This window comes from Meriones unguiculatus, chromosome 10 (genome assembly GCF_030254825.1).
Source record: "Meriones unguiculatus strain TT.TT164.6M chromosome 10, Bangor_MerUng_6.1, whole genome shotgun sequence".
In the NCBI taxonomy this organism is placed as follows: Eukaryota; Metazoa; Chordata; class Mammalia; order Rodentia; family Muridae; genus Meriones; species Meriones unguiculatus.
In genome coordinates this window covers 78,202,401-78,227,276 of record NC_083358.1, presented here as the reverse complement: position 1 = coordinate 78,227,276, position 24,876 = coordinate 78,202,401, and the positions used below count along the sequence as shown (strand labels likewise).

Here is a 24,876-nt window from a genome sequence, read left to right as displayed (position 1 = left end):
CTTTGGTATTTATTTCATCGACATGTGAGTATTTTGTCCTTGTGTTTGTATGCGTATCAGAAGGGGCAAGATCCACTGGAATGGATGAATGGTCATAAGCCAGCATGTAAGTACTGAGAACTGAACTCAAGTCCTCTAGAAGAGCAGCTTCACCACAGAGCCATCCCTCCAGCCCCAAACACAACATTCTCACCATGTTCACACTGGACTCCTGGTGGAGGCCTCCGTCAATGACCCCATGTTTCCTGGTTGTGGCAGTGGCTGCTCCTGCTCTGAGGCATAGATACAAGTACCTAAAGGGACACACCCTATGCAAAGAACTCGGTTGGGGCTTCTGAATGGTCTGTGGCTCATGCAGCTTTTACTTCATGAATGTGCAGTTTCCACACAGAGAGGCTCTTTCTTATCTACTGTTATTGGGTAATCGTGTTAAGACACTGGAACTTCGCCATGTTTTGTGTAATAGTTATACTTTTCCCCCTTGTCTTTTACTGACTTCCATTTTCATGTACTGGAACAGGCTGGCAAGAGCAGCTCACTGAATACCCCCAGATTTCTAAGAGGGGCTGAGTCAGTCTTGAAGAACCATAATTATCTTTCTATTTGTTTAAGACTATAGACTTTTAAAACATTGTAATCTTGGGCTGGAGAGATGTCTCAGTGGTTAGGGCCACTTACTACACTTGCAGAGGATTCGTGTTCAGTTCCCAACACCCACACAGCAGCTTGCAACCATCTGTAACTCCAGCTGCAGGCGATCCAATGTCTTCTTCTGACATCCTCCAGTTCAGGCATGCATGGGGTGCATGCGCCTATATGTTGGGCAAACACTCATACACATAACAATAGATATAAAAAGAGCAAAAAGGTATTATCACTGAAAGTTTGGTTCCACTAAGAAATAAGCATCACAAATCCTTTATGTCCTTATCTCTCTCTATACCTATAATAATCATAGCGAGTTTTCACTAAGTATACATTCGGTGTAATACTTCCTGACTGAGGGTAACCAGGCAGTCTGATTTTAAATGCTCAGGTGTATTTAGAAATGATGCTTTGCTTTTGGTTGGAGCTTCTGAGTGTGTCCTTGCGGGGACGACTTTGGCATGGACCAACTTCTATCAGCCTTTCAGATTTTCTTTAAAACTTGTCCTTCTCCTCCCACCACCACCACCCCACACTCTGCCTGGCCCTCATCTCTAAACACAACCAGGCTCTAGTCAACCTTCATCAGAACCTTTCCCCAGAACAGATCCTTTGTTTCCTAAGACAGAGTCCCACGGTGGTGAGAGGCCAGTGCTGGCATGGAAGTGAGTGCATAAGGCCAATGTTAGAAGGGGAAAGAAGCCAAGGATCCTGGGAAATGTCTGGTCCTGAGAGAATGCCGGCTCTGTTAATGCAGATGCAGACAATTGACTAAGTTGTACCAAATGGCTGGGCATATAGATGGAGACTACAATATGAGGAAGAGGGATGGAGTGCTGCTAACAGCCAGGAAGGAGAAAGGCATAGCAACCATTCCTTCCTTCCTTCCTTCCTTCCTTTCTTTCTTTCTTTCTTTCTTTCTTTCTTTCTTTCTTTCTTTCTTTCTTATTGCAATCACTACTAATAAGAGTGTCTGACTCATAAAACCCAAGTAAGTATCGAACAAGAAGCTGGAAACCTGTGACAGGGTAGGCTCCTGGGAGGATATGGGGGCAACTCTAGGGGAGACTCCTAGCAGCGGGGGGGGGGGGGGTATGGAGAATGAACTGGCCACCTCCTATAGCCAGGCTGGACTTCCAGTGGAGGGAGGGAACACCAACCCACCCATAAAACCGTCCACCCAAAATCTACTTTGCCTACAAGATGTTCAGAAATAAAGATGCAGCAGAGATTGAGGAAATGGCCAATCCAATGATTAGCCCAACTTGAGACCCACTCCATGGGAGAGGGCCAACCCCTATCACTATTAATGATACTCTGTTATGCTTGCAGACAGAAGCCTAGCATAACTGTCTTCCGTCAGTCTCCACCCAGCAAAGGATCAAAACAGATGCTGAGACCCACAGCCAAATATTCGGCAGAGCTTAGAGAGTCTGTTTGTAGGGTCAAGGATAGAAGGACCCGGAGGGGAAAAGAACTGCACAGGAAGACCAGCAGAGTAAACTAAATTAGGCTCATGGGGGCTCACAGAGACTGAAGCACCAAACAAAGAGCATGTAGGGAATGGACGTAGGTCTTTTACACATATGCAGCTGACTGGCAGCCTGGCCTTCATGTGGATCCCCTAGCAAATGGAATGGGTCTGTCTCTGACATGGTCTCCTTTGCCTGCTTTTGGATCACTTTCCCCTAGCTGGACTGCCTTATCTGGTCTCAGTGGAAGAGGATGCACTTAGACCCAATGCAACTTGATGTGCTGGAATGGGTTAGTCAGTGAGAGGGGAGGGGGGCCTCCCATTTTCTGAGAAGAAAGGGAAGGGTAAAAGGGGAAGAGGGTGGGAGGATGGGACCAGGAAGAGAGGAGGGAGCCGGCTGCAATGGGGATGTAATGTGAATAAATGATTTTTTTAAAAAAAAAGTATCAAACAAGATAAAGTGTGTACAATTTGACTATGACCCATGGGACACAGTCAACAAATATTTCTCAGTGAATGTCTCAATCTACTTCCAATGGTCACAGCATTCACAGTTTGATTTTTTTCCCTATCTAAACAGTCAACTGTGATTCAGAAAGAGGCGGCACACAGTTTTAAATGACCTGTTGCTATGAGTAATGCAATGAAACCTATGCCACTTTGTCCTTCTTGGAGACGGTGAGTCATTCCATTGGCCATGCAGAATGACAGCGTAAGAATCCTCAACTGTACCTCTGTCCTCCACAGGTTCATGAATGGGTGTGTGTCCTGTCATGTCCCCATTCCCAACACACTAAGTGTTAGTTGAATGATAGTAGTGGGGTGATAGTATTGATTACAATTGTTGTAATATTAACATTTATTTTATTAAACCCTTCTGTAAAGTTGACTGGAATGTAGAGGTTTATACAATAGACAATAACAAATGAGTAATAGATGAACAAAGAACAGGAGGGTTTTGTACTTAGGGAGCGGGTATGAAAGAGTAAAGCTGAGAGCTGTGGTGTATCTTAGTGATTGCCAACTCCAGAACCTGAATCTGGAAGTAAGTGTGGGGGAGGGGTGAAATATATTGAGAGAGGTGCTCTCAGAAAGCTAGAAGCCTGAAGCACCTGCTCTCACCAGGCAGAGGCTTCCCCTACATAGCACAGAGTGAGTGTCCGAGGGTTTTTCTGAGAGGCTCTGGCAAACTGTGCCCCCAGCCCCATAGCATAACATCCTCCTGCCTGGCTCTCTTGCCCATCCGGGAAGGACAGGGGACAGAAAACGTGGGCACAGAGGAATTATTAAAGCCACCACCAACTCATAGAAACAGCCATCAAACCTGACTCACCAGTACTCACTCACTGTGTTTCCTTCCTTGATAATCACTGGAGGATGTGAGCCAAGGGAAGAAGCTTCTGGCTAGTCATACGGTTATCTGAGAAAATGACAACCTGCAGCGTCTGAACTTTAAACATAGGCTATGTTAACAGAACAACACGGAGAAGAAAAAGAAACCGTGCTAAAGTTCTAAAATGTTTTTTACATATAAGGAAGACAATGATGAACAGACAGGATTTTCTTGCAGGATTTTTTTTTTTTTTTGACAGATGTTGTACTATTATATACCAACGGGCAGCACTATAGTTAACAGATGAACTGGGGTTAAGGATGATGGCAAGCAAGGCTTCCTGGGTGAGCCAAATGCACACTCTGGAATGCAAGATGTGGTGATTAAATATAGATATAATATCAACACTCATGAATTAATGCATACAGGTTATGGCGGCATGTGAGGGAAAAGAATCGGACTAAGATGCTATTGATAGACGTACCAGGTAAAGTTTATATTCCCTCCTTTTTTCTTGTCTACAAACTAGTGCTACGTAGACTTCAGTAAAAACTACAAAGCAAAAGCTATGGAAACAGCAAGCCACAAGAAAAATTGACTACAGGTTGAAGATTTCTGTCTTGAGAATCTGAAACCCAAAAGGATCCAGAACTCTTTTTTGAGCCCTGATATGCAAAACTCCATACACGACCTCATGGCATATAAAGGTATATAACATCACCTTCATGATATGTGTATGCACGGAAGAAAGAGAAGTGAATTTTGTTGCTTGGCCATCTTTGCCACAGTGTCTCATTCTGTCTATGCAACTTAAAAAAAAAAAATCCAAACTCTAAAATACTTCAAGTGCGAGTACTTCAATCAGGGACAGTGGATTGTGCGGCTGAGCTGCAGCTGCCTCTCCCCCTCACAGCGCACGCGAGGGTCAGGACAATGTGTGAGAATCGCATCTCTCTGTCCACAATGCAGGTCCCAGGGACTGAACCTAGCAGGTTGGCAACGAGTGTCCGTTCCCACGGAGCCATCTCTCCAGAACCGATCACTTCTCTAATGCATGTTAAATTAAAAGTACAGTCGACTGCAGGCTCTATGGTACAGTCATTACGCCCTCGAGTGTTCAGTGACACTGAGGAGAAAGAAAGGGGCATGCAGACACGGGCAGACTGGGGTCGCAACAACAAATCCACATGGGAAATTTTAAAATAGTTTTAGCTATGACGTCTCAGCCAGGCAAAAGCCAATATATATATATTTATTTTTTATTTTTTTTTTTTTTTAAGGAGTATCAGCTGCACAGAGTTTTCTCAAATGCCAAGTAGGGAGTATTAGCATGGAGATGCTATTTTGTTGTGACATGAAAGTTTCTCCTCTGCTCCCACCTTTGGGCTGGCCCCCCACTGTGAATTCTAACAACCTCAGAGGTTTTCATTTGTGACTTTCCAGACCAGAGTTCTACTTTCAAATGTTGAAAATTCTTAATGAAAGGACTATTCCACCCAGTCACACAGTGGAGTTTAATTTTTATGAGTGTTTTCTTCTCAACAGAAATCTTGTCCATACCCAGAATTCCTGTCACCTCTTCCCCAGTGTGCGCTCCTCACACTTTCAAACCCAGCTGTGTCCTGGCAAAATGACTGACTCCATCCTGCAGGTGGTAGCTGCTAGGATGGCTTCCTACGTGCTCCAAACCCAGTTTCAACTAAGAAATCCCGGCAATCCTTTAATGCCCTCACAGAACACTGATCTGGTGAGGAAGAGGCCAGCTGTTGACCAGCAGGTCTGACAAGTGCTGTGACAGCGTACACTGCTATTAATCCTTACATTCTTAGAAAGGGTTTATGCTTTCCCCCCTCTTCACACGGTTGGTGGCCTTTCCTCTGCTCTCCTCGTCCTGTCCCTTCTGGGGACCTTCTAGAAGCTTCAGTCATTTGAACGCGGTCGAGTCTGGGAGGCGGAGCCGGCTGGGTCTACGTCCATCACCCTCGAGGAAGCTCTGCCGCCCCCGTCCTGCGAGCCTCGGCGCCGCAACCCCTGCCGGTTCTCACGTGGAGGCCGGTACTCACTTTCATCCCAGAGAAGGCGACAAGCACTCAGGACGCGCAATCGGACCCCGACGGTCCGTGATTCCGGCACAGCCTTCCTGGAAACGCAGCGTTTCTCCCCGGCAGCTTCGGTTTCAGGAAATGGGAATCTGAAAAGAAAAGCGCTTGGGCAACTTCGGCACAGGACACGCCCCGTTCGTGACTGCTGCGGGAAAGGTCTTCTGGGAGTTGTGTTAACCCCGGCTGGCGGCTGGCGGAGCCGAAGAGGGAAACCCCAGTTTCCTTTTCCAGTGCAAATAAACATCTCCGTGCACGTTCCTCTGTGACACCTAGTTCTTCTCTGCGCTCTAGTTCAGAGATAGACCACAGAAAGAGAGTCTTTTGATGGCATCAAAAACGGTGTCACCGTGTTCCTCGATTTCTCGTTGGCGGTGGTCTCTTCTTTCGCTCCTGGATGAGTCTATTCTGCGCCTCGTCCAAATAAGAAGGTTTTCCCGCAGTTTCTCAAGAGAGGGAACCAGTTTCCTGACTGCTTTGCCTTTCAATAAAGCAGGTGAAGGTTTGTGACTCAAGTTTTGACAAAAGCATCTCAAAAACACACGAGATGGTGTTTACGAAAATATGTTTTATTGAAAAATTTAAGAGGTAAACAATGTTTCAACTTACTCAAGCCTTTCTGGGCCTGCTATGCCGAGGAAGTTTAGAACGAATAGGAGGGCTGGAGAAAAAGCTCAGTGGTTAAGAGTATTGGCTGCTCTTCCTGAGGAGCCACATGGCAGCTCATAACTGTCTGTTCTATAACTCAAATTCCAGTGGATCCAACACCCTCAAACAAATATATATGTATTCCAAACACCAAATGTACATTAAAAAAATAAATAAATTAGAACTAATAAGAATGGGTTTTTATTAACAGCAATGGGATGGGTTTGGGTAAAGCCTTTGGTATATACACCCAGAAAATGAGACTGTGAGGCTGGAGAGATGGCTCAGCGGTTGAGAGCACTGGCTGTTCTTCCAAAACTCCTGAGTTCAATTCCCGGTCAACCACGTAGTGGCTCATAACCATCTATAATGAGACCTGATGCCCTCTTCTGTGTGTAGGCACACATGCAGGCAGAATGCTGTATAAATAATAAATAAATAAATCATTTAAAAAAAAAAGAAAGAAAATGACAATGTGAATGGCTTCATGCCTGAACAAGTTGGAATAGATTCCAACTCGGCTTCTCAACAAAGAAGAAGGAAAGAATCAAACAGTCAAAAGGATAGGTTGCCTAAAAACTAATTTATGATAGATAATAATTCTTTTTATGTGACTTTAGAAGTTGTTCAAGCAGCCAGAGTGATGGCGCAGGCTTTTAATTCCAGCACTTAGGAGGCAGAGGCAGGTAGATCTCTGTGAGTTCAAGGCCAGTCTGCTCTACATAGTGAGTTCCAGAACAGCCAGGAAATCACAGAGAATTATGTCTCAAAAAGCAAACAAGAAAAGAAAATAAAAATAAAAAACGTTGTTCAAGTAAGGACATAGAATTGCTGTGACACAACCTTCCACTTACGTAAACATAGTTTCTTTTTTAAAAACAAATATACTTTCTTGGAATGTTGCTTTATTGTAGCTGTATATAATGGGTATATGTTAACTAATTTTTAAATATCATAAATCTCATTGAGAAATGCACTTTTAAATAGCACTGTAATATTTACTATTCATCAAATATGTAACTTCATATTTGCCTTTTAAATCAATTATAAATTTAAGATGCATGTATCGTAAGCACGGTATATATCAGTCTTTAGAATGTTTGTTCAACAGTGTCTATAACAAAGAAGAGAAATAATTTTAATAGTGAGGCCTGGTTCCAAGAAGAGAAAGAAAGAAAGAAAGAAAGAAAGAAAGAAAGAAAGAAAGAAAGAAAGAAAGAAAGAAATGTAGAGTTTTGTTTAGGAAAACCACACAGAGATCTTTTATAATTATTTAAAGTTATAATAAAAAATGAACGTCAACTTCAACCTATGTGACTTTTTAAACAACCCTGTTTGGGGGCAAGTGAGTTAAAAAATGTGTTAGAAATTATTTGGGGAGAAGGAGTGATATTTTAATGCCTAAAAGAAGGCAAGGACACATGGAAATAGGAAAAGACACTGACCGAAGAAAAGATACCAATGGGTGAGTCGTTTATCTTCATAGAGTCTGGGCAACAGCCACATCTGTCTGTGATAAGGATTCCTGGCAAAATTCCCAAAGCCATCAAAACAAGAGATGGAATGTTTCCGCATTAATCACAGCGTTCAGTTCCAGAAAGTTTCCCAAGATAACAGTTCTTATTTCTAGTAACAGTTCACTATTGTAGAAATTAATCAGAGAGAGCTTCACTTACTGTAAATGTCTGAGGAGGTGTCTGGCTTGTGCCAGGTGCTGCCTTGGTGCTCTGGGTGCTGACAGTGCATGCCAGCACTGCCCTCAAGGCCCCATAGTGAAAGGTGGGTGGAGGAGGATAGGGCAGGCGTTAGCATATATGATGAGCAGTTTGTGCTTCATCATAATTAGTAAGCACTTCTGCCTTGAAAACACTGACGGGATCTTGGAAATAAATCTTGGTATATGATAATAAGGACATAAATTTGAGAAAGAAGACTTACAGTAAGAAGACTGGATTATTGAATACGATAGGCATCAAGAAAGTGACTTCCAAAGATATTGTGATATTAATTGGCTGGACCCCATTTAACTTGATAACGGTGGAAATAAACAGGCCTGGGTGAGAGATATGCAAAATAGGAGTATATTATTTAGAGGTGATTGAAAGGAAAAAAATTTGTAGGTACAGATGAGATGAGCAAGGTGGAGGTTGGACAGGAGAACAGAAGGACACTCTGTAATATAAATATAATACTAGGGCTTAGATCACTTTGTTCTTTTTCTTTCTCCTTGTCTCCTTCCCTTCTTCTTCTCCTTCACCTCTCTGTGCTGGGGATCAAACCCAGTGCTCGGCCCATGTCTAACAAGCCACTACCACTGAACTAGACCTAAACCAGGGCTTATGAGGAAAAAGAGGGATTTGATCTACAAAGGATTTGGGGAAAGAATGCCCAGAATGACAGTAGAAAAAAAAACCCACAAAATTACGTACCTCAAATAAAACAAAACCAGCAACATTATACGTTGAAACGTATTCTGGTTTGAACTTGAAACATGTTCTGGCTGAGGATTTCAACAAGATGTCAACAGATTGAATCAGGGTCATGCCCTTAATATTAGATCTGTCTGAATGCCAGGCAGGTAGGAGAGGTGATAGTCTGGGCCACACCTGCAATGAAGCAGTAGAGGATGATGGAGAGAGGAAATAGGTAAGGACAGGAGAGCATCCTGGCTAGCTGAAGCATGTGTCTCCGACACCTTTTAAGAATTCACCTGTTTCCCAGTCTGTTGTGGAATCTGGGGTAGCCTGTAAGCTTGGTGCTGCTGGGATACTTCAAAGCCTTAGTAAGAATGCCTGATGCCTGGGTCCCCATGAAACCCTGCTGTACTCAGGGCTATCAGGAAGTTTGGGTAGGAATGAAGTCCTCACTCTTTACAAAAGCAGAAGTGTGCTGATAAAAGAAGTAAAGCTTTGAAAGGCTCCAGCCCTGCACCTGCCCATGGCCAGCGCTGACCACTCCCTGAGCCCACCCAGGATGAATGTGTCCACTAAACTGTGCGTTAAGCTGTGTTAGATGGGGAACATGGAACATCACTCTATACTTGTCTGAGTACCATTTACAGTGTAGCATTAATAAGTGGATGTGAGAAAAAAAAAAGAATAATCAACCTGGTTGGGTCTAGCCCAGCAGGTCTACTTCCTTTGAGGTGAATAAAAGACAAACGATTAGGAGCCCATTTAAAGTGGTGGTGTCTTATTCTGGTTACAGGTTTTTTCCCTCCTTGTGGAAAAAAGAGACAAAATTAATAATAATAATAATAATAATAAAGAGCTAGATGAGCTGCCGTGTACGCTACACACTATCAGAAGGCAGAAATCTCCAGCTAGAAGGAAGGGCACTCCTGAACCGTAGAATCTGAAGGACTGGGGTGGACAAAGAAGTCAGATGGCTGTGAGTGCTGCTTCTTTGAACAGAAAGCAGGTGTCAGATAACTCAAGACCAGCAAGGGACAAACAACTTTTTCTTTTTTTTCTATATGGTATCACTAAAACTAAGCTTTTTCTATTATTTAAGTGAAATAAATAGGAAAAAAAATTGTGGAATGGATTAAGTACCTAAAAGATATTTAAGAGTCTTTTCATAGCTGAGCATGGTGGTGCATGCCTTTAATCCCAGCACTTGGGGAACAGAGGCAGGCAGATCTCTGTGAGTCTGAGGCCAGCCTGGTCTACATAGTAAATGCTAGAAAAGCCAGCGCTATGTAGAAAGTATACAGACCGGTATCAAAGAAACCCATGTTTTCATGAAAATGTTACTTGAGCTTCAAGTAGCTGTCTTAGCCAGTGTTCTAGTGCAAGAAAGAGACACCACGACCACAGCAATTCTTATAAACGTAAGCATTTAATTGGGGCTGGCTTATGGTTTCAGGGTTTAGTCCATGGTCGGGAGCATAGCAGCATGCAGACAGACATGCTCCTGGCAACATAGTTGAGAGGTCTACGTCCAGATCCGAAGGCAGCAGGAAGAGAGAGACTGGCTGGGCTTCGGAAACCCCAAAGCACAACCCTAATCACATGCTTCCTCCAGCAAGGCCACACCTACTCCAACAAGGCCATGCCATCTAATCCCTCTCAAGTAGTGCCACTCCTTTATGACCAAACCCTCAAATCCAGGAGTCTGCAGGTGTCATTCTTAGTCAAACCACCACATTCCACTCCTTGGCCCCCATAGTCTTGTACCAATATCATAATGCAAAAATGCATTCAGACCAACTTCTGTAACAAGAGTCTTAACAGTATTTCAAAGTTCAAAGTCTCTTCTGAGACACAAAGGAAAAAAAAATGTAACATCCTGTGAATCAAACTATTAAAAAGCAGACCACATACTTCTAACACACGCTTGGCACACGATATATGTCACCATTCCAAAAGCATGCAGGAGGGGGGGAGCATGGTGAGGAAATATTGAACCAGAGCAAAACCAAAATCCGGCAAGGCAAACTCCAAAGTGCATCTCCATGTCTGACGTCAGATCTCCAACTTCAACTTCTTTAATCTCTGTTGACTGCGTCTCTCTCTCTCTCTCTCTCTCTCTCTCTCTCTTTCGGGCTGGTTCCACACCAGGTACGCAGCTCTTTGGTAGATATCTCACAATTCTGGCATCTCCAACATCCTAGGGTTCCCAACACAATCACAATTGAGCACAATTCGCCTTCACACCTTCACACAATGGCCTCTCTGGGCTTACGAGTGTGTCAGGACAGCCTGACGCACTCCTCGCCTCAGCAGCTTTCCTTAGCCACAGAGGGAGAGCTCACAACCCCCTCCTTGTATTCTTGGCTCTAAGGCTAGAACCACCTGGCTGAAGCTACCGCATAACTAAGTATGATAATTAGAAATCATGTGGAACCTATAGTGAGGGGATTGGTCCAGATGGTGGGAGGACAGATACGGCGAGATAATATCAACTGAATAGGAGGGCTTTGACCAAATGTTACCTAATCTTTAAACAGAAATAGAATCTGTGTCTTTCAGATTGTTGAAGGATTGATAGTCATGTGCTGGGTTGTGAGCATCTAATATTATTCAAATTAAATACTCAGTCACTCAGCATTACCATGGTAATGCTCTCCTTTTTGTGTCAAGAACATATATGATACTGACCACTTTCGTTTTGGCTTAGTAAACCATTCGGGCCTAGTTCTTAGAGTAACCACTTCCCTAAAGAGCTCAGCTCAGCTCAGCTCAGCTCAGCTCAGACTCAGTGGACTTCCTACAAACCCAACCCTCATCACTCAGCACATTTGGTTCCTTCAAGGGAGGCTAAGTAAGTGTAAAAGCCAGAGGAGATCTTCAGAAAAGGGAGTTCAGCCTCTGATATGAAGGATGCTGACCTCCATGAACAGCTCTGAGTGCAAAAGCCCTCACTCCTTCAGGGCATCTTAATAGAAAAATGAAATTGTGGGCTAGAGAGATGGCTCAGTTTTTTTGGTTTTACTGATGTTGTTTTTGGTTTTGCTTTTCCTTTAAGGAAACTGTAGAAGAAGTGGTGGGGAGTAAGAAAAAGGGGAAGGAGGAGAAAGAGGAAATCAAACATGAATTCCAACAGCCATGATTTTAGCAGATTAAAACATATTTTTGAGACTTTCATGCAAAGAGTTTGCACGAAACTTGTTGTTTGATGATATTCTTTCTGCTTTCTTAGTGATCTGTAAGGGCAGCCCTTGCTGAGCTGTGAATCTCTCAGAACTAAGCATGTGACTCTGCTGAAGATTTGGCTTTGAACAAAGATGAAGCCAAATCTGAAGTAACTGTGAAACGACCTCATTTAAAGACTGCTTTTCTTGGTCTTGTAGGAATGCACAGCAATAAGGCACAATTAGAACAGACTGTCTAATAGAGAAGTGAGTGATTTAAGATCACTTTTTTTTGGGCATGTACTCTGGGGATCTTCAGAAGACTCAACAAACTAAAACTATAGAAACAAGTGGACATATTTCTTTTGGGCTTGTGGAGAGTCAAGGTTTTAGACTCTCCTGGGCCTTCCAGAAGTCTGGCTAGTCAGAGTTACTGCAATGGTATTATAACTATCTGAAAGGAGATAAGCAAAGGCCCTTAACTGAGGTGACACCCAGGTGTTCCTCAGGCCCTGAGGCAACAGAAACTTCCACATACAAACTCTTACCTGATTCTTGTTGCCCACAAGCTCATTTTCAGTTTTAAGATCGATTATTTGTAACTAGTTGTCAGTTAAACAATCCTGAGTGAGATTGGATTCTATTTAGATTCAGTCTATATGCTTATTCACAGTCACATCCCTGACCACTCAAGTCAGACAGTTGAAGGAAACGAAGGAAATGCTCCCTAGATCCTGAATTTTAATCTGTATTTTCCCTAACAGTGTTAATAATAGCCCTGCTTATATTTTATTGGCATAAAGTAAAGGTTTCTATGACATTTCTGTACTTGTGAATAGTGCTCTTTGATCATATCCAATGCGTTATTACTCCTCATTCTTCGTTGTTATTGTTGTTTTCACATTTTCTTTGACTTAACTTTAAAGATATTAAAGAGTTCAGTGCAGGCTCATGATGCCAGCACTTATGAGGCTAAGGCAGAAGGATCTTGAGTTGGAAGTTAACCTGAGCTACATGACAAAACCTTGTCTAAAAATAAAGGCAGCAACGACAAAAAGATTAGAGAACAGAAACTCCACTTTTTTTTAAACATTATTTTATTGCATGAGTTTGTTTGCCACAATCAAATTGGCAATGTTGTATCTTCCACCTGCGTTGATACCGCTCAATTGAAAGAAGACACCACGGCTGTCTCCTCTTCCAAGAAGAAATAATAAATGTTGATCATTAACCGAAGAAGTTACATCCCTTACAGGAATCTCACTTAATGCCTCACTTAAATGCAGACTTCCTTGTCTGCCCTCAGGTTCCCAGCTGAATTTGAAAGAAAGAAAGAAAAAAAAAAATGCCCTTCAAACAGAGTCCAGACAAATAAATGGTTTTGTGGGATGACTGTGAGAACGGGTGGGCGGTTTCCCGGGCAGGAAGGACCGCCAGAACATCCCGGCTACATCTTCAGTCACTCATTCTCCTCCCCTCTGTTCTCCATCCTCTTTCTCCCTACACAGAACCCCGCTCCGATCTCCCTCCACACCTGCCTTCTGCTTCTCCATCCCAACCTCCTTGAACTTAGGAAATTAGCTTTCAGCTTTCACCATCCACTCTGTGGCTGTGAAAGACCCCCACGGGACTGCTGCCCCTCCCACCACCCGGCGCTAGGTGTTGGGCGAAGGCTGGAAGTGAGAGGTGAGTAAGCTTCTCACCTCGTGCGCGCAGGGAGGCAACATCCGGAGGCAGGATCCGATCCCGTGTCTGCGTGGCTGGACTCTTACCCGCTCCCCGGGGGCCTCGGGGTGAGCATCTGCAGACAGTAACTGACCACGGTCTCCCGGGGCACTCATCTTTACAGCGCCCAACGACTCCTCCAACTCCCTCCCCATCCACACACGCGGTTCACGACCGCCCCTTAACCCGGGACTGACCCGGTTCCCTTCTAGACAGAGCCTACGTCCCGGGTCACGGGTAGTCGTCTGGAGGAGGTGTGGTCAAACCGGCTCGGGAGGACCTCGGAGCGGCGGCACGGGGCAGGGCCTGCTGGGGGAGCGCGGCGGCGGCCTCTCGGCGAGGGCTTTGCCAAGGTCACGGCCGCTCCTGGCGCGCCCGTGGGAGGCTCGGCGACTCGGGGGGAGGATCGGCGAGTCCCGCGGGGCGCTGGCAGGGACGGCCCCCCACCGGCTCGGCGCCCCGCCGCTTCCTCCGGGAGGTCCAGCCAGAACTCGCGCGCCTCCAGGCCCCCCGGGTACCTGCTGGCCAGCGGTCTGCGGTGAGAGTGGGGACTGGCTTTCTCATTTCATCCCCTCCGAGAGGGCAGGCAGCTCTGTCATCCTCTGCCTCCGCTCCAGTAGCTCGGTTTACGGGCGGGCGGGCACTATAGGCGAAGGGAATTTTGGGGGAAAAAAAAGTTACAGACAGCACCATCCCAGATCCATAATATATGTGATCTTTATAAAAATAAGGGAGGGGGGATGCGGAGTGTGTGTCTTTTCTCTCCAATTCTTTGCAAACTTTTCATCTAATGGGAAAACAGGGGGGTGGGGAATGAATGCCACTTGTGCATCCTGCCTCATGAGCGGACGTGCTGGTCCCCGCCGCCAGGCGCTGTTATTCAGCTAGGGGGACTTTCCCTCTTTCCGGCTGCGGGGAGAGCCGGATCCCGGTGCACAAGGCTCTTCCAGACCCACCTCCCGGCTGCAGCCTGGATACTGGGAAAGCCCGTCATCCTCGCGGTCCGGGATTTCCCCGGGCTTTGAGATCGGGTGGAGCTTCCGAGTGCGGGGGGGGGGAGAGGGGGGAAGGGGAGGAAGGGGGGAAGGCTCCTCGAGGGGTCCCGGGGTCCCGCAGCCACGGAGAAAGGTGGGGATGGGGCGGGGGTTGGAACGGGCGGGTGGGTAGAGGTTGCTGAAAAGCGCTGAGCTAGCCTGATGCTCTCCTCTTCGCTCCTTCTGAAAGACTCTGCAGTTAGGCTTTAGCGTAACATTCACGGGAAGAGGTCTTCCATGCCCCACCGGACCATGGCAACTGAGGGAGTTGGGCAAAAGGATAATTTTGTCTTTGTTTCTTCCAAGTTTCTCTTCCCCTTGTACTAGCTTAGCATAGGGTGTTTGTCAGGGAGAAAGGCTCTTTCGCAAAAATAGAAACTTCTTTCTTTCAGATTCACTCTTAGAGAACTTAGAGAGGAAGAGCTGGAGCAGGCGTTGGGAGTGGGGGGGATTCAGGATTTTAGAGGGCAACCTTCCTTACCTCATCGATTCAGAGGAACCTCCATTTACAGCCAGCATTGTCTTAAACAAAACAAAACAATCTCAAAAGTCGAGAAACCTTAATGTCATGCGTGACCGCCACCGGGGAGCCGTGCAAACTTCTTTTTTAAACCGTTTGGACACCTGGCTCTTTTTAGTAAAAACATCCCCGCGCATCTTCTCGTCTGTGACATTTGATACCAATCAGCTTTGTGCAAAAGCAGAGCTGTGTGGCCCTTCACTGGTTTCACGGGACACAGGAGTCAGGAGCAGCTTGCCCTGTGTGTGTAGTTGGGGTATCAATGACGCTTGTGTACCTAACACACCCACACATACCCCTCTTTTGTTCTCAGGAGAAGAGACAAGGCTCCGCTGCCCTGATCTAGCTGTGGCCACTGGAAGGTTCTCAGGTGGGTGTGTGCCTGTTGGTATACAGCATGCAAAAGGTTAACAGTCTTGAGTCTGGAGTGCAGGACCCGGGCCTTTGGCTCAGGCCTCTTAGCAGCACTTGTTTTTTCATTTCATTCCTTTCCTTGCTGTAGAATAGTTTCTTTGTTAACAGTTCCTGCCTTTGGAACTGTTAGTGTTTTACAACCTTGTGATGTCAGATAGCAGAGTAATTAAAATACAGCACACATGGCCAGTGCTACTTTACGATCTCCAATTCTATCTCATTCCACAAAAATCTGATGGTTTGTGGTTTGTGTAGATTAAAAAAAAAAATCGTTAAATATTTGAATGGGTCTTAGTGGATGTGGTCTCGAGTTCGAAAGGCCTGTGGGATACAGTGAGGAGCTCCTCTCCTGCCCCTGGTCCTTGGTTTCCCCTTCCTGAGAAAATCACTGTTACTACTGCTCAGCCCATTGGCCTTCTGTGTATTTTGTAACTGAAAACCAGCAGAGTTCAAGAACTTTTTTGGGGGCCTCTATACACCAGTGACTTAAAAACAATGATAACAACAAGCAGCCAAACAAACAAAAAAGTATCGCTCTTCAATTCATTATTTCAGTTGTTCCTCTCTGTCTTGCTGCTGAATACTGAGGTGACAAGGATCCAAGCTACTTTGTAGAAGGTCCTCCTGCCTCTGGAGTTTGACACATAGATGGGTTTGTTTCTTGACCTTCACGACCCCTCAAACAACCTGCACAGTGGCCAGCGAATGGTAGGCCTCTGCTCATATTCTCACATGCAGGCGTAAGGATGTTTGGCATTTGCGGTAAGCCATGTTTTGGTTCACATCCCCCTGTGAGGCAGCGCTTCCCTCCTTGACAACGGTGCTAGGTTCAGGTCCTGCTGGCTGCAGCACACATACTTCTGAGCCCCTCTTCTCTCAGCTTCTATAGCTTGCAAAGTATATCGTTAAACCCTGGAAGGGTGGCAGTTTGTGTGGTGCTAAGACACAGAGCAGGGAGTTTGGGTCCTGGCTTTGACACCTTGTTTTAGACCTGCACCCATCCTCTGTGTTTTACATGACTCCATCTCCCTCGCCTGGAAAGGGGTGATTCACAGGGCTGTTGTGAAGTTACAAGAGCTTAGCACAGAACCTGGCCCATGAAAGGCATATCGTAAGCAGAAGCCCTTCTGACTGCCAGAGTTTGCCATCATCTCATCTTAAGACAGGGGAATGCATCTGTCATCTTAGGGTGAGGTAACAAACAGCCTCAAGAATCTCAGGGAAGAATGGGTTTCTTGCTCATATGCTGTATGTCTTATGCGTTTGTCTTTGGCTTTTCCCCCTGGGTAGCAGTTCTTTAGGGGGCTGCTGATGGTATGGCGAGAGATGCGATGTTATGAATGAAGGTGAGGCTGCATTTTTAAAATGTCAGCTTGGTAGTAAGCTTCTGCACAGCTTCCACTCCTGACTCTGGTTGTGTTGACATGGTTAGTCATGGAAGTGGCCAGCAGTCCAAAGCAGGGGAGCCTTTTCAAAGGGGCCAGCTGGGGAATGGCAGGGAGCGAGGAGCAGAGGCAGCAAACACCCTACCTTGGTGTTTGCTGGAAGGGATCATAATTGTGGACTCAGAGGTTCACCAAGCCCTAAGAATTCACACCAAGACTACCGTGGGTCCCTGACTTTCTTTAAGAGGCCAGCTTTCCCATGATGATGCCATGGGTCCCAGGTGTGAGAGCCTACTTGCAGTGGATACTTTCGCCAAATGTATCTGCTTGAAAGACAGAACTGCAAACTCACAGGTTATATAAAGCATACAAAACAACATTGAGCTGTCACCAAAAACACTGTATTTGGAAAAAATACTCTTTTAATGTAGTTCTTGCAGAACTGGCAAAGCCCAAGGATGAGTTGCAAATGAAGCATTTCCTAGACAGAAATGGAGATGGTTCCCACTCTTTGTTTTTAAACTCTTTGCTTAAAAAATCGTGTGTGTGTGTGTGTGTGTGTGTGTGTGTTGTGTGCATTTACTACCCTCTTTGGTAAAGGCCTCTCATTGACCTACACTTTGCAAAGTAGGCTAGGCTAGCTGGCTCATACGCCCGCAGGGACTTGCGTGCCACTGCCTCCTCTCTTACCAGCACCGAGATTACAGGGCTGACAGGCTCCTCAGTTTTTTTGTGTGAGTCCTGGGGACCTAGACACAGTCCTCACACTGGCAAGGCAAATGCCAGTGAGCCATCTTCCAAGTTCACCATTTTATTCTGGTGCTTTAACTTGCAAGTCTAATGCAGTTTTATTGTAGAAAAAATTGTTTTAAATAAACAAGGAATGTAGGTGGACAGTGGAGGTTACCCAAGAGTCATACCAATGAATTCTGTTTATCAATTGCTAATTGCCTCATTGCATAACTTAGTGTAATTATTCTCATTCACATGTCTGCTTCTTGAATCAATGAGACTTTATCATAGTAATAAAAGTGCATTGAAAGGACAGCGTGGGGTGGTTTCGGCAGTTCCGCCCACTGCATGAGAGTTTATTCTTGGCGGCTTTCGTTTCAGTTCCTTTTTCCAGGATTGGCCCAAGACATTGAGGATTCCTCTCGCTGCTTTTGTTCTTTACCTTACATTTGAGGGTCTCTTCCCTTGTTAGGCAGTTCAGTACGCTGCAACAATGTCCAAGAGATAGGAATGCAAAATTAAAATGAAAGATGAGTTTCTAAGTCAACAAAAGACATTTTGCTTGGCTGTCCTTTATGAAATAAACAGACGAAGCTTGATTTTAGCAGCATGGCCTTGTAAAGCAAAGAAGTGATGTCGTTTTCTTTTTAAAGATTTCTTTATTATGTAGTGTTCCGCTCCCTGCAGGTGTGGCTGCAGGCCAGAAGAGGGCACCAGACCGCATTGGACGTATGTCTGTGTACCAGGTGTATGTAGTACTCGAGGGTGCCAGAAGAGGGCACACATCCTCTGCAGTTACAGAAGGTTGCAAGCCACCCTGTGGGAGCTGGGAATCTGACAAGGCCCCTGTGCAAGGAGAGCCGCAAGCAGCGGCCCCATCTCTCCAGGCCCCTGTGTAGAACCTTTAAGTTTCTTATTTGAAGAAGGCCTCACAATTTATCTTCATATTACAATGGAATTAATAATCTATATGGTTTGTTGTTTTTTGTTTTTTTTTTTCGTGTATGGCTCCAATTAAGCCCCAAACCAGTTTTCTTTTTGACAGTCTCACTAAGTGGCCCACGCTGGGCTTGAACTCATCATGTTTTTGCCTTGACTTCTCAAAAGGGTTTGCCGCCACGGCACGGCTCTCGGTTTGCATCACTATTTCAATGAGGAACAGACACACGGATCCTCTGCTTCCCCTAAATCAGTGTCTTGTTAACAGCCGTCCACATGAGGAGGACGGTCAAAGGAGAAACGAGACAAAGCGAGGGGAAGAGGGATATCGGTCCGTGTAGGTTGTTCTCAGTCCCCTCACCACATGTGGGAACTAACCCGAGGTTTGACCGTTGCAGGTAAGAGCATCATGTCCACCTTTGAAGACGCCGATACGGAAGAGACCGTCACGTGTCTCCAGATGACGGTTTATCATCCGGGCCAGCTGCAAAGTGGAATATTTAAGTCAATCAGGTTTTGCAACAAAGAGAAATTTCCTTCCATCGAGGTGGTGAGATTTGGACGGAATTCCAACATCTGTCGGTACACTTTTCAGGACAAGCAGGTTTCCCGGGTTCAGTTTGTTTTGCAGCCGTTTAAGCAGTTCAACAGCTCAGTCCTCTCGTTTGAAATTAAAAACATGAGTAAGAAGACCAGCTTGATGGTGGACAACCAGGAGCTCGGCTACCTCAATAAGGTGGACCTGCCTTACAGGTGCATGCTCAGGTTCGGCGAGTATCAGTTCCTGCTGGAGAAGGAGGATGGAGAGTCAGTGGAATCCTTTGAGACTCAATTCATCTTGTCCCCGAGACCGCTCCTGCAAGAAAACAGCTGGCCAGCGCAGAGTCCCGTCCTCGAGGATGGGGGGTATTCCTCCTACTTCACCCATCGAACGTCGCCTACAGAAATGGATGAAAACGAATCGTGAACAGTGTGCAAGGAGAGGAACACGAAGGATGAGGACACCTGGGTAGGCACTTGGGAGCCGTTCTGCTTCTTTGGAGTTTGGGAGTGTAGCGTGCTGACTTTGGGTTTGGTAATAGCATCTGTAGACTGCGTTAGTCATCAGCTTAGTCAGCTGAGTTCATTCTGGACCTACAAAGAATTAAGTGCACACCTGTGAGGGTCGGTGTAGGAAGCCCATCTTCTGTGTAACGGGGTTCCCTTTTTTCTGCTTGATGTCACTCCTGTACTTAAGTTTTGGTAGCAGCCGTCTCTTGGCTTGGTCGGATCATTTCCCAGCAGCCATCGTTTTTCAAGTTCAGAGCTCGGGCGGGTTGCTCGCTGGTGTCTGTGGCACGCTAGTACTTGTAGAACCAGAGTCCTGGGATGAGTTCCAGACTACTATTTGAGTCACTGTGGTTTCATTACGGAAAGACTTGAGAAACAGCACCTTGATTTTCTTTTGTGGAATTATAATGGTCATTCCAGCCGTAGCAGTTTCGCTTTTCCATATGTAGGTCCTACAATTAACACTTAAAAACATTGAAATTAAAATTAGTCTCTTACAAAACTGAAAATGAATTTTATGTATATTACACATTTAAATGCAGAAATCAAAACTTTCAACAGCTTCTTTGCATCTGATACTGTCAGAGCTCAGGGCCCTAGAGCTGCTTCTTTGAAACTTCTCAAAGAAGGAAAACTTTTGTTCTTGGGCTGCTGCATAGAAGTGCATATATGTGAATATTTATAATAAATGCTTAAGTATTTCTAAACTTCCAGTTTCACAAGAAGTTGTATTTATTTAAAAGATTATTTAATTCCATTTAGCTAGATTAAGATGAGTTTTAGTGAATGTTATGTTTAGAGGACCATAACCATCACAGCTAAGGTAAATTCTGGCATTACCAGGAAGTAAGGCTTTCTGTATAATTTCCTTGGTGAATGAAATTTCATCCTGTAACATGTACAGATTTTTTCTTTTGCAGCGGGGAGAGGTAAAGTGGGGCTAGCTAACCATAGACATATCTTATTTTTGTTTTTGTGACTACATCTTGAGTTGAAGATCAGGCTGGCCTTGAACTTGTGACCCTCGAGAATCAGTCCCTGATTGCTGTGATAACGGGCGTGCACGCCGTGCCTAGCGTAATGTACTTTATTTCTGCAACAACGCTTTGAAACTGTTTCTAATGAACATTTAAGCCCGGGTCCATGTGAGTGATGTCTGCACTATGCCTCCTGGTGTGGCTCACCAGTCACTCCTAGCCTGCAAAAGATGACCTGCTCCAGCCCTTGGATTGTTGCTATGGGCACCATTTTCTCTCAGTGCTAGGTGCCCAGATGCCTGTTTCACTTCTCATCTAGTTTTCCGGCTGGCTCCTGTGGTAAGCGAAGAATGGCCCACAGGTGTCCAGGTGTTTGTGTGCTAACTGCCAGAACTTGTGAATATGTCATGACACAGCAAAGACAAATGCATGCAGCAGAATGACTTGAAGTTGCTCATTAGATGACCTTAAATTAAAGAGATCATCTTGGATTATCCCAGACTCAGTTAATAACAGGGTCCTTAAAGGCAGGAGGGGTAAAACAAATGATACCAGATTGATGAAGCATGAGAGGGACTGGACTTGGCCAGCTGGTAAGGGTTTTGCATTTGGAGGAAGGAGACCATGAACCAAGGAAAGCTGCAACACCTTGAAGCCAGAAAATATGCATAAGCATCTACATGCTGGAGAGGACAGAGAAACCTCAGTAAGAATTTAATCCTGAGGACTCTTTAGTCCAATGACAGCTGCCTTTGACTTCTGACCCATAGAAAGTTAAGATTTTATATCTGTGCTGCAAATTACAGCAATCTATTACAGCAGCAAAGAGAAAACAAAAATACTCCCTGTTATATAAGTGTTATATAAGGGTCTTAGTTTTTCTATCGCTGTGAAGAGACACAATGATCAAGACTACTTATAAAAGGAAGCATTAGCCACGTTCAGCAGCACGCACCTGTGATCCCAGCACTCAGGGAGGCAGAGGCAAGTGGATCTTTGTGAGTTCAAGGCCAGCCTGGTCTACAAAGTGAGTTCAGGATAGCCAAGGCTATACAGAGAAACCCTGTTCCAGGGGGAGAAAAGTAAATAAAAAAAGAAGTATTTAATTAGCCGGCTTACAGTTTTAGAAGATGAGTCTATGGTCATCATAGTGGGGAATGGGGCGGCAAGCAAGTAGGTGCGGCTCTGGAGCAGCAGCTGAGAGTTCACATCTTGATCCAAAGGTCGAAGGTAAAGAGAGGGAGACTGGGCCTGACTTGCTTGGGCTTTTGAAATCTCAAAGCCCTCCCACAGTGATGTATCTCCTTCAACAAAGCGACACCTCCTAATCCTTCCTCAGCAGTCCACAAGCTGGGGACATTCTCATTGAACCCACCACAGGTGTACACTGTCATTTCTTGCCACTGTCAATCAATGGCCTCCATTACACCACTTTGTTTTCAGACTTTACCTTCTTTTCTGATGCAAATTTGCAAACTAGATCACCTAGCCTGTTAGAAGTGCTTGCAGTGAGTGTAATAGTGTTTGGTTACAAAAAATAAAACCTCTCCTGGGCTATTCAAGCACAGAGGGGATTCTTAAAGGGAAACCAAAGTCCCTCACAGAAAAAAAAAAAAAAAGGAAGGAAGGAATGTTGCAGGCTTGCAGTGAGAGCACACCACCCAGCCTCATTCCTTGGCGTGTAGTGACTCCATTCTTCACACACGCGACTTACACATGGCCACCAGGAACTCGCAAGATTTGCATACATTTATGGCTCAGAGAGCCAGACTTCCCTGGCTCAGTTCTTGAAAAGGTTGTTATGCCCAAGTCTCACAGACCCCAGAGACCACCCAGGAGCTGATTCTGATGCAAATGCAGTAAGGTCTTTATTTCAAGCTTGAGCTGGGGGTCCACACCGTCACAGTCACTGACACAGTCGCTGACACACTGGTTCTCCAGTGTAGAGCCCCGGGCTCAGGGAGAGGGGGTTTTTATCGGAGTTACAGCAAGATCCGGGGAATTCCAGCTTGGCAGTTCTAGGATTGATTGACATTTAGCAAATATCGCTGTCAAGAGGGTCAAACCGTAATTGTTTTACCCATTGTAAAGAACCCCCAGCAAACTCTAGGTCTTCACTGATTAAGCCGTTGCTAGGGGTGATGGTTAAATATTACCAGACGTGAGTGGTCGAAGCATCTTTTATTGGTTTTTTCCTTCTTTTTGAAACTGGAGTTCATGTCCAGGTCATTTACCCTTAAGGCAGAGTTTCTTTTTCAGGCCTCACAGGGTAAGCTGGACTGAGGTGCCCAAGCCTCCACCAACCAACCCTCTGAAGGTAACACAATCACACTCTAAAACAGCAGCCTGTGGGTGACTGTGTAGGGATTAAAAAGCGTTTTCTGACAACAACAGCTACAACAAAATCGCCATAGAGTGGAAATGAGGACAAAGGGAAAGTGGTGTCTGGTGCAACATATGTGTAGCTAAGTGAAATTTTCAGCACGGGTCTTAAGGACTCCGCCTCTAGGAGTCAGCACGTGGCTTTTAAAGGGGCATGTCAGCTTGTGACAGTATCACACCCAACACGCTGGCAAAAGTGAACTCACGTGGCATGTGACTTTTAGTTTTTTATTTAAAAAAAATGTGTATATGTATGCCTGTGTTGGGGTAAGTGCTAGAGTTACAGGCAGTTGTTTGTGTGCTTAGGACCAAGCTTGGGTCCTCGGCAAAAACAGTGGTCAAGTAAGTCCCTCTTAACTGCTGAGTCATCTTTCCAGGCTCTGGCATAGGGTTGATTTTTTTTTTTTTAAATAGATTTCTGTGTGTGAAGAATCACACACGAGAATTGGTAGAGGTCAGAGGTCAACTTTGGAGAGTCAGTTATCTTCTTCCATATAGGCATTTTACAATCACTCTCTAGAAAATTCTATTTCTATATGAAACGCCTTGACTGACAGGCAGAAGCTCTAACATGAATAAAGGTTATTTGTTTCAGTGGGCATAGGATGGGGGGGTGTTCATCCAACATGTACTTTAAAAAAAAAACTGATATATGCAGATAATATCTTCGTGTTATAGAAAACTAGCCATAACCTTACTGTCAGGAGATACTGCTGGTAGTCTGAGTAGCAGCTGCCTCTATGTTACCTAATGGTTCTTTTTTTTTTTTTTTTTTTTTTCTAGTTAGTGTTCATCTACTTCCTTGAATTGTTAGTTGGGAAAGAAGGAGGTGTGGTTACCACTGCGCCAAAGCCCAAATCATGGTAAAACAGAAAACTCCTGAGGTTAGACGGATTGTAAATTATGATAGTGCACACATCTTAGGCCTCCTTAGGACATTATGCTGCTCAAATTCCTTCCCTGAGGAAGACAAATAACACATAGCACTCTTCCCAAAGCCCCAACCACAAAGCAAGGTGTGATTCCAACCGAGTTCATTCTGGGAGGCCTGTGAGCTTATTAGCCTTCCAGACAGGGCAGTGGGTAAGAGGTACCCCGCAGGAGCAGGGGTGGCCTTAGGGCCCAGACTACAAGGAAGGTGTGTTCCATCTCGGATGGATAATGACTCCTCTTCGGTCATGTAGATGGAACCGGTTCTCCCTAACCCCTACCCCGGACTCCCAGTCTTTCCTCACTTTTGTACTCTCACTCTCCCTGAAGCCAACTGCACTGAAGGTAGAATTGCATACAACTGGTTAGAAGGAAGGGATAGATATGTGGGTGAAGGTCCTGAGGCCCTCCCCAACCCCCCCCTCCAGTGAAGGAAGTCAGCAGTCAACAAGGTCAGCTCTGATGTTCTTTCATGGCAGGCCACAGATGATTTGATGACGAGAGCAGTTTAGTTCAGAGGTATTGACACAAAACCCACAAATCTCAACTCAAAGGCGATGAGAAATTGTTTTATTCTGGAGCCAAAGATGAGTGACTGTGGCCTGGGAATACAGATTTAGGTTATCCCCAATCCCATGCATCAGCTTGGAAGCAGTTTCATGAAGTTTGTATAGTAACAGAATAAGGAAAGTTATCAGTCAAGGTGCTTTTCAAATGCACTGCTATAAACATTACTGGGTGGTTGCAGCACAGTGGAAAAACCTGCTGGAAGTCTCAGATGTGGGTTGATGACTCTTATAACCTTTCAGTTGGTGGGAAATTAGGGTGTTTATTAATAGACTCCACAAGGTTTTATCTGTAGTCAGGACGTTAGATTCTTACATAGAGGGCAGCAATGGTGGCTATTCAGTGGTCTAAAAATAGCTCGGGATAAATTGCAGTTGTCTCTGGACCTGCAACATTCTAAACTCCACAGTCACGGAAGGGTTTGGCTTCTGTCCAGGTGGAGACAGG

General features: G+C 45.1%; 2 protein-coding genes across 5 annotated transcripts in view; one reads left to right on the top strand and one right to left on the bottom strand.

Moving 5' to 3' along the window:
• Nucleotides 1-5,638, bottom strand: part of Alpk1 (alpha kinase 1) — a 99,017-nt gene extending 93,379 nt beyond the window's left edge. For all 3 annotated transcript variants that reach the window (XM_060392718.1, XM_021648737.2, XM_060392719.1), the window contains exon 1: nucleotides 5,516-5,638. The gene's annotated coding sequence lies outside the window, so the exon portion shown is untranslated. The remainder of the gene's footprint in view (nucleotides 1-5,515) is intronic.
• Nucleotides 5,639-13,230: 7,592 nt separating this feature from the next.
• On the top strand, nucleotides 13,231-20,280 carry Tifa (TRAF interacting protein with forkhead associated domain). 2 transcript variants are annotated; one of them, XM_021648746.2, is made up of 3 exons: nucleotides 13,231-13,460; nucleotides 15,367-15,423; nucleotides 18,922-20,280. In XM_021648746.2, exon 3 carries the CDS (start codon nucleotides 18,933-18,935, stop codon nucleotides 19,488-19,490), a length of 558 nt encoding a protein of 185 aa, XP_021504421.1. In that variant the 5' UTR covers nucleotides 13,231-13,460; nucleotides 15,367-15,423; nucleotides 18,922-18,932; the 3' UTR covers nucleotides 19,491-20,280. The 2 variants fall into 2 exon arrangements, with proteins under 2 accessions (XP_021504421.1, XP_021504419.1); XM_021648744.2 differs by lacking the exon at nucleotides 13,231-13,460 and adding an exon at nucleotides 13,906-14,037.
• Nucleotides 20,281-24,876: the final 4,596 nt, after the last annotated feature.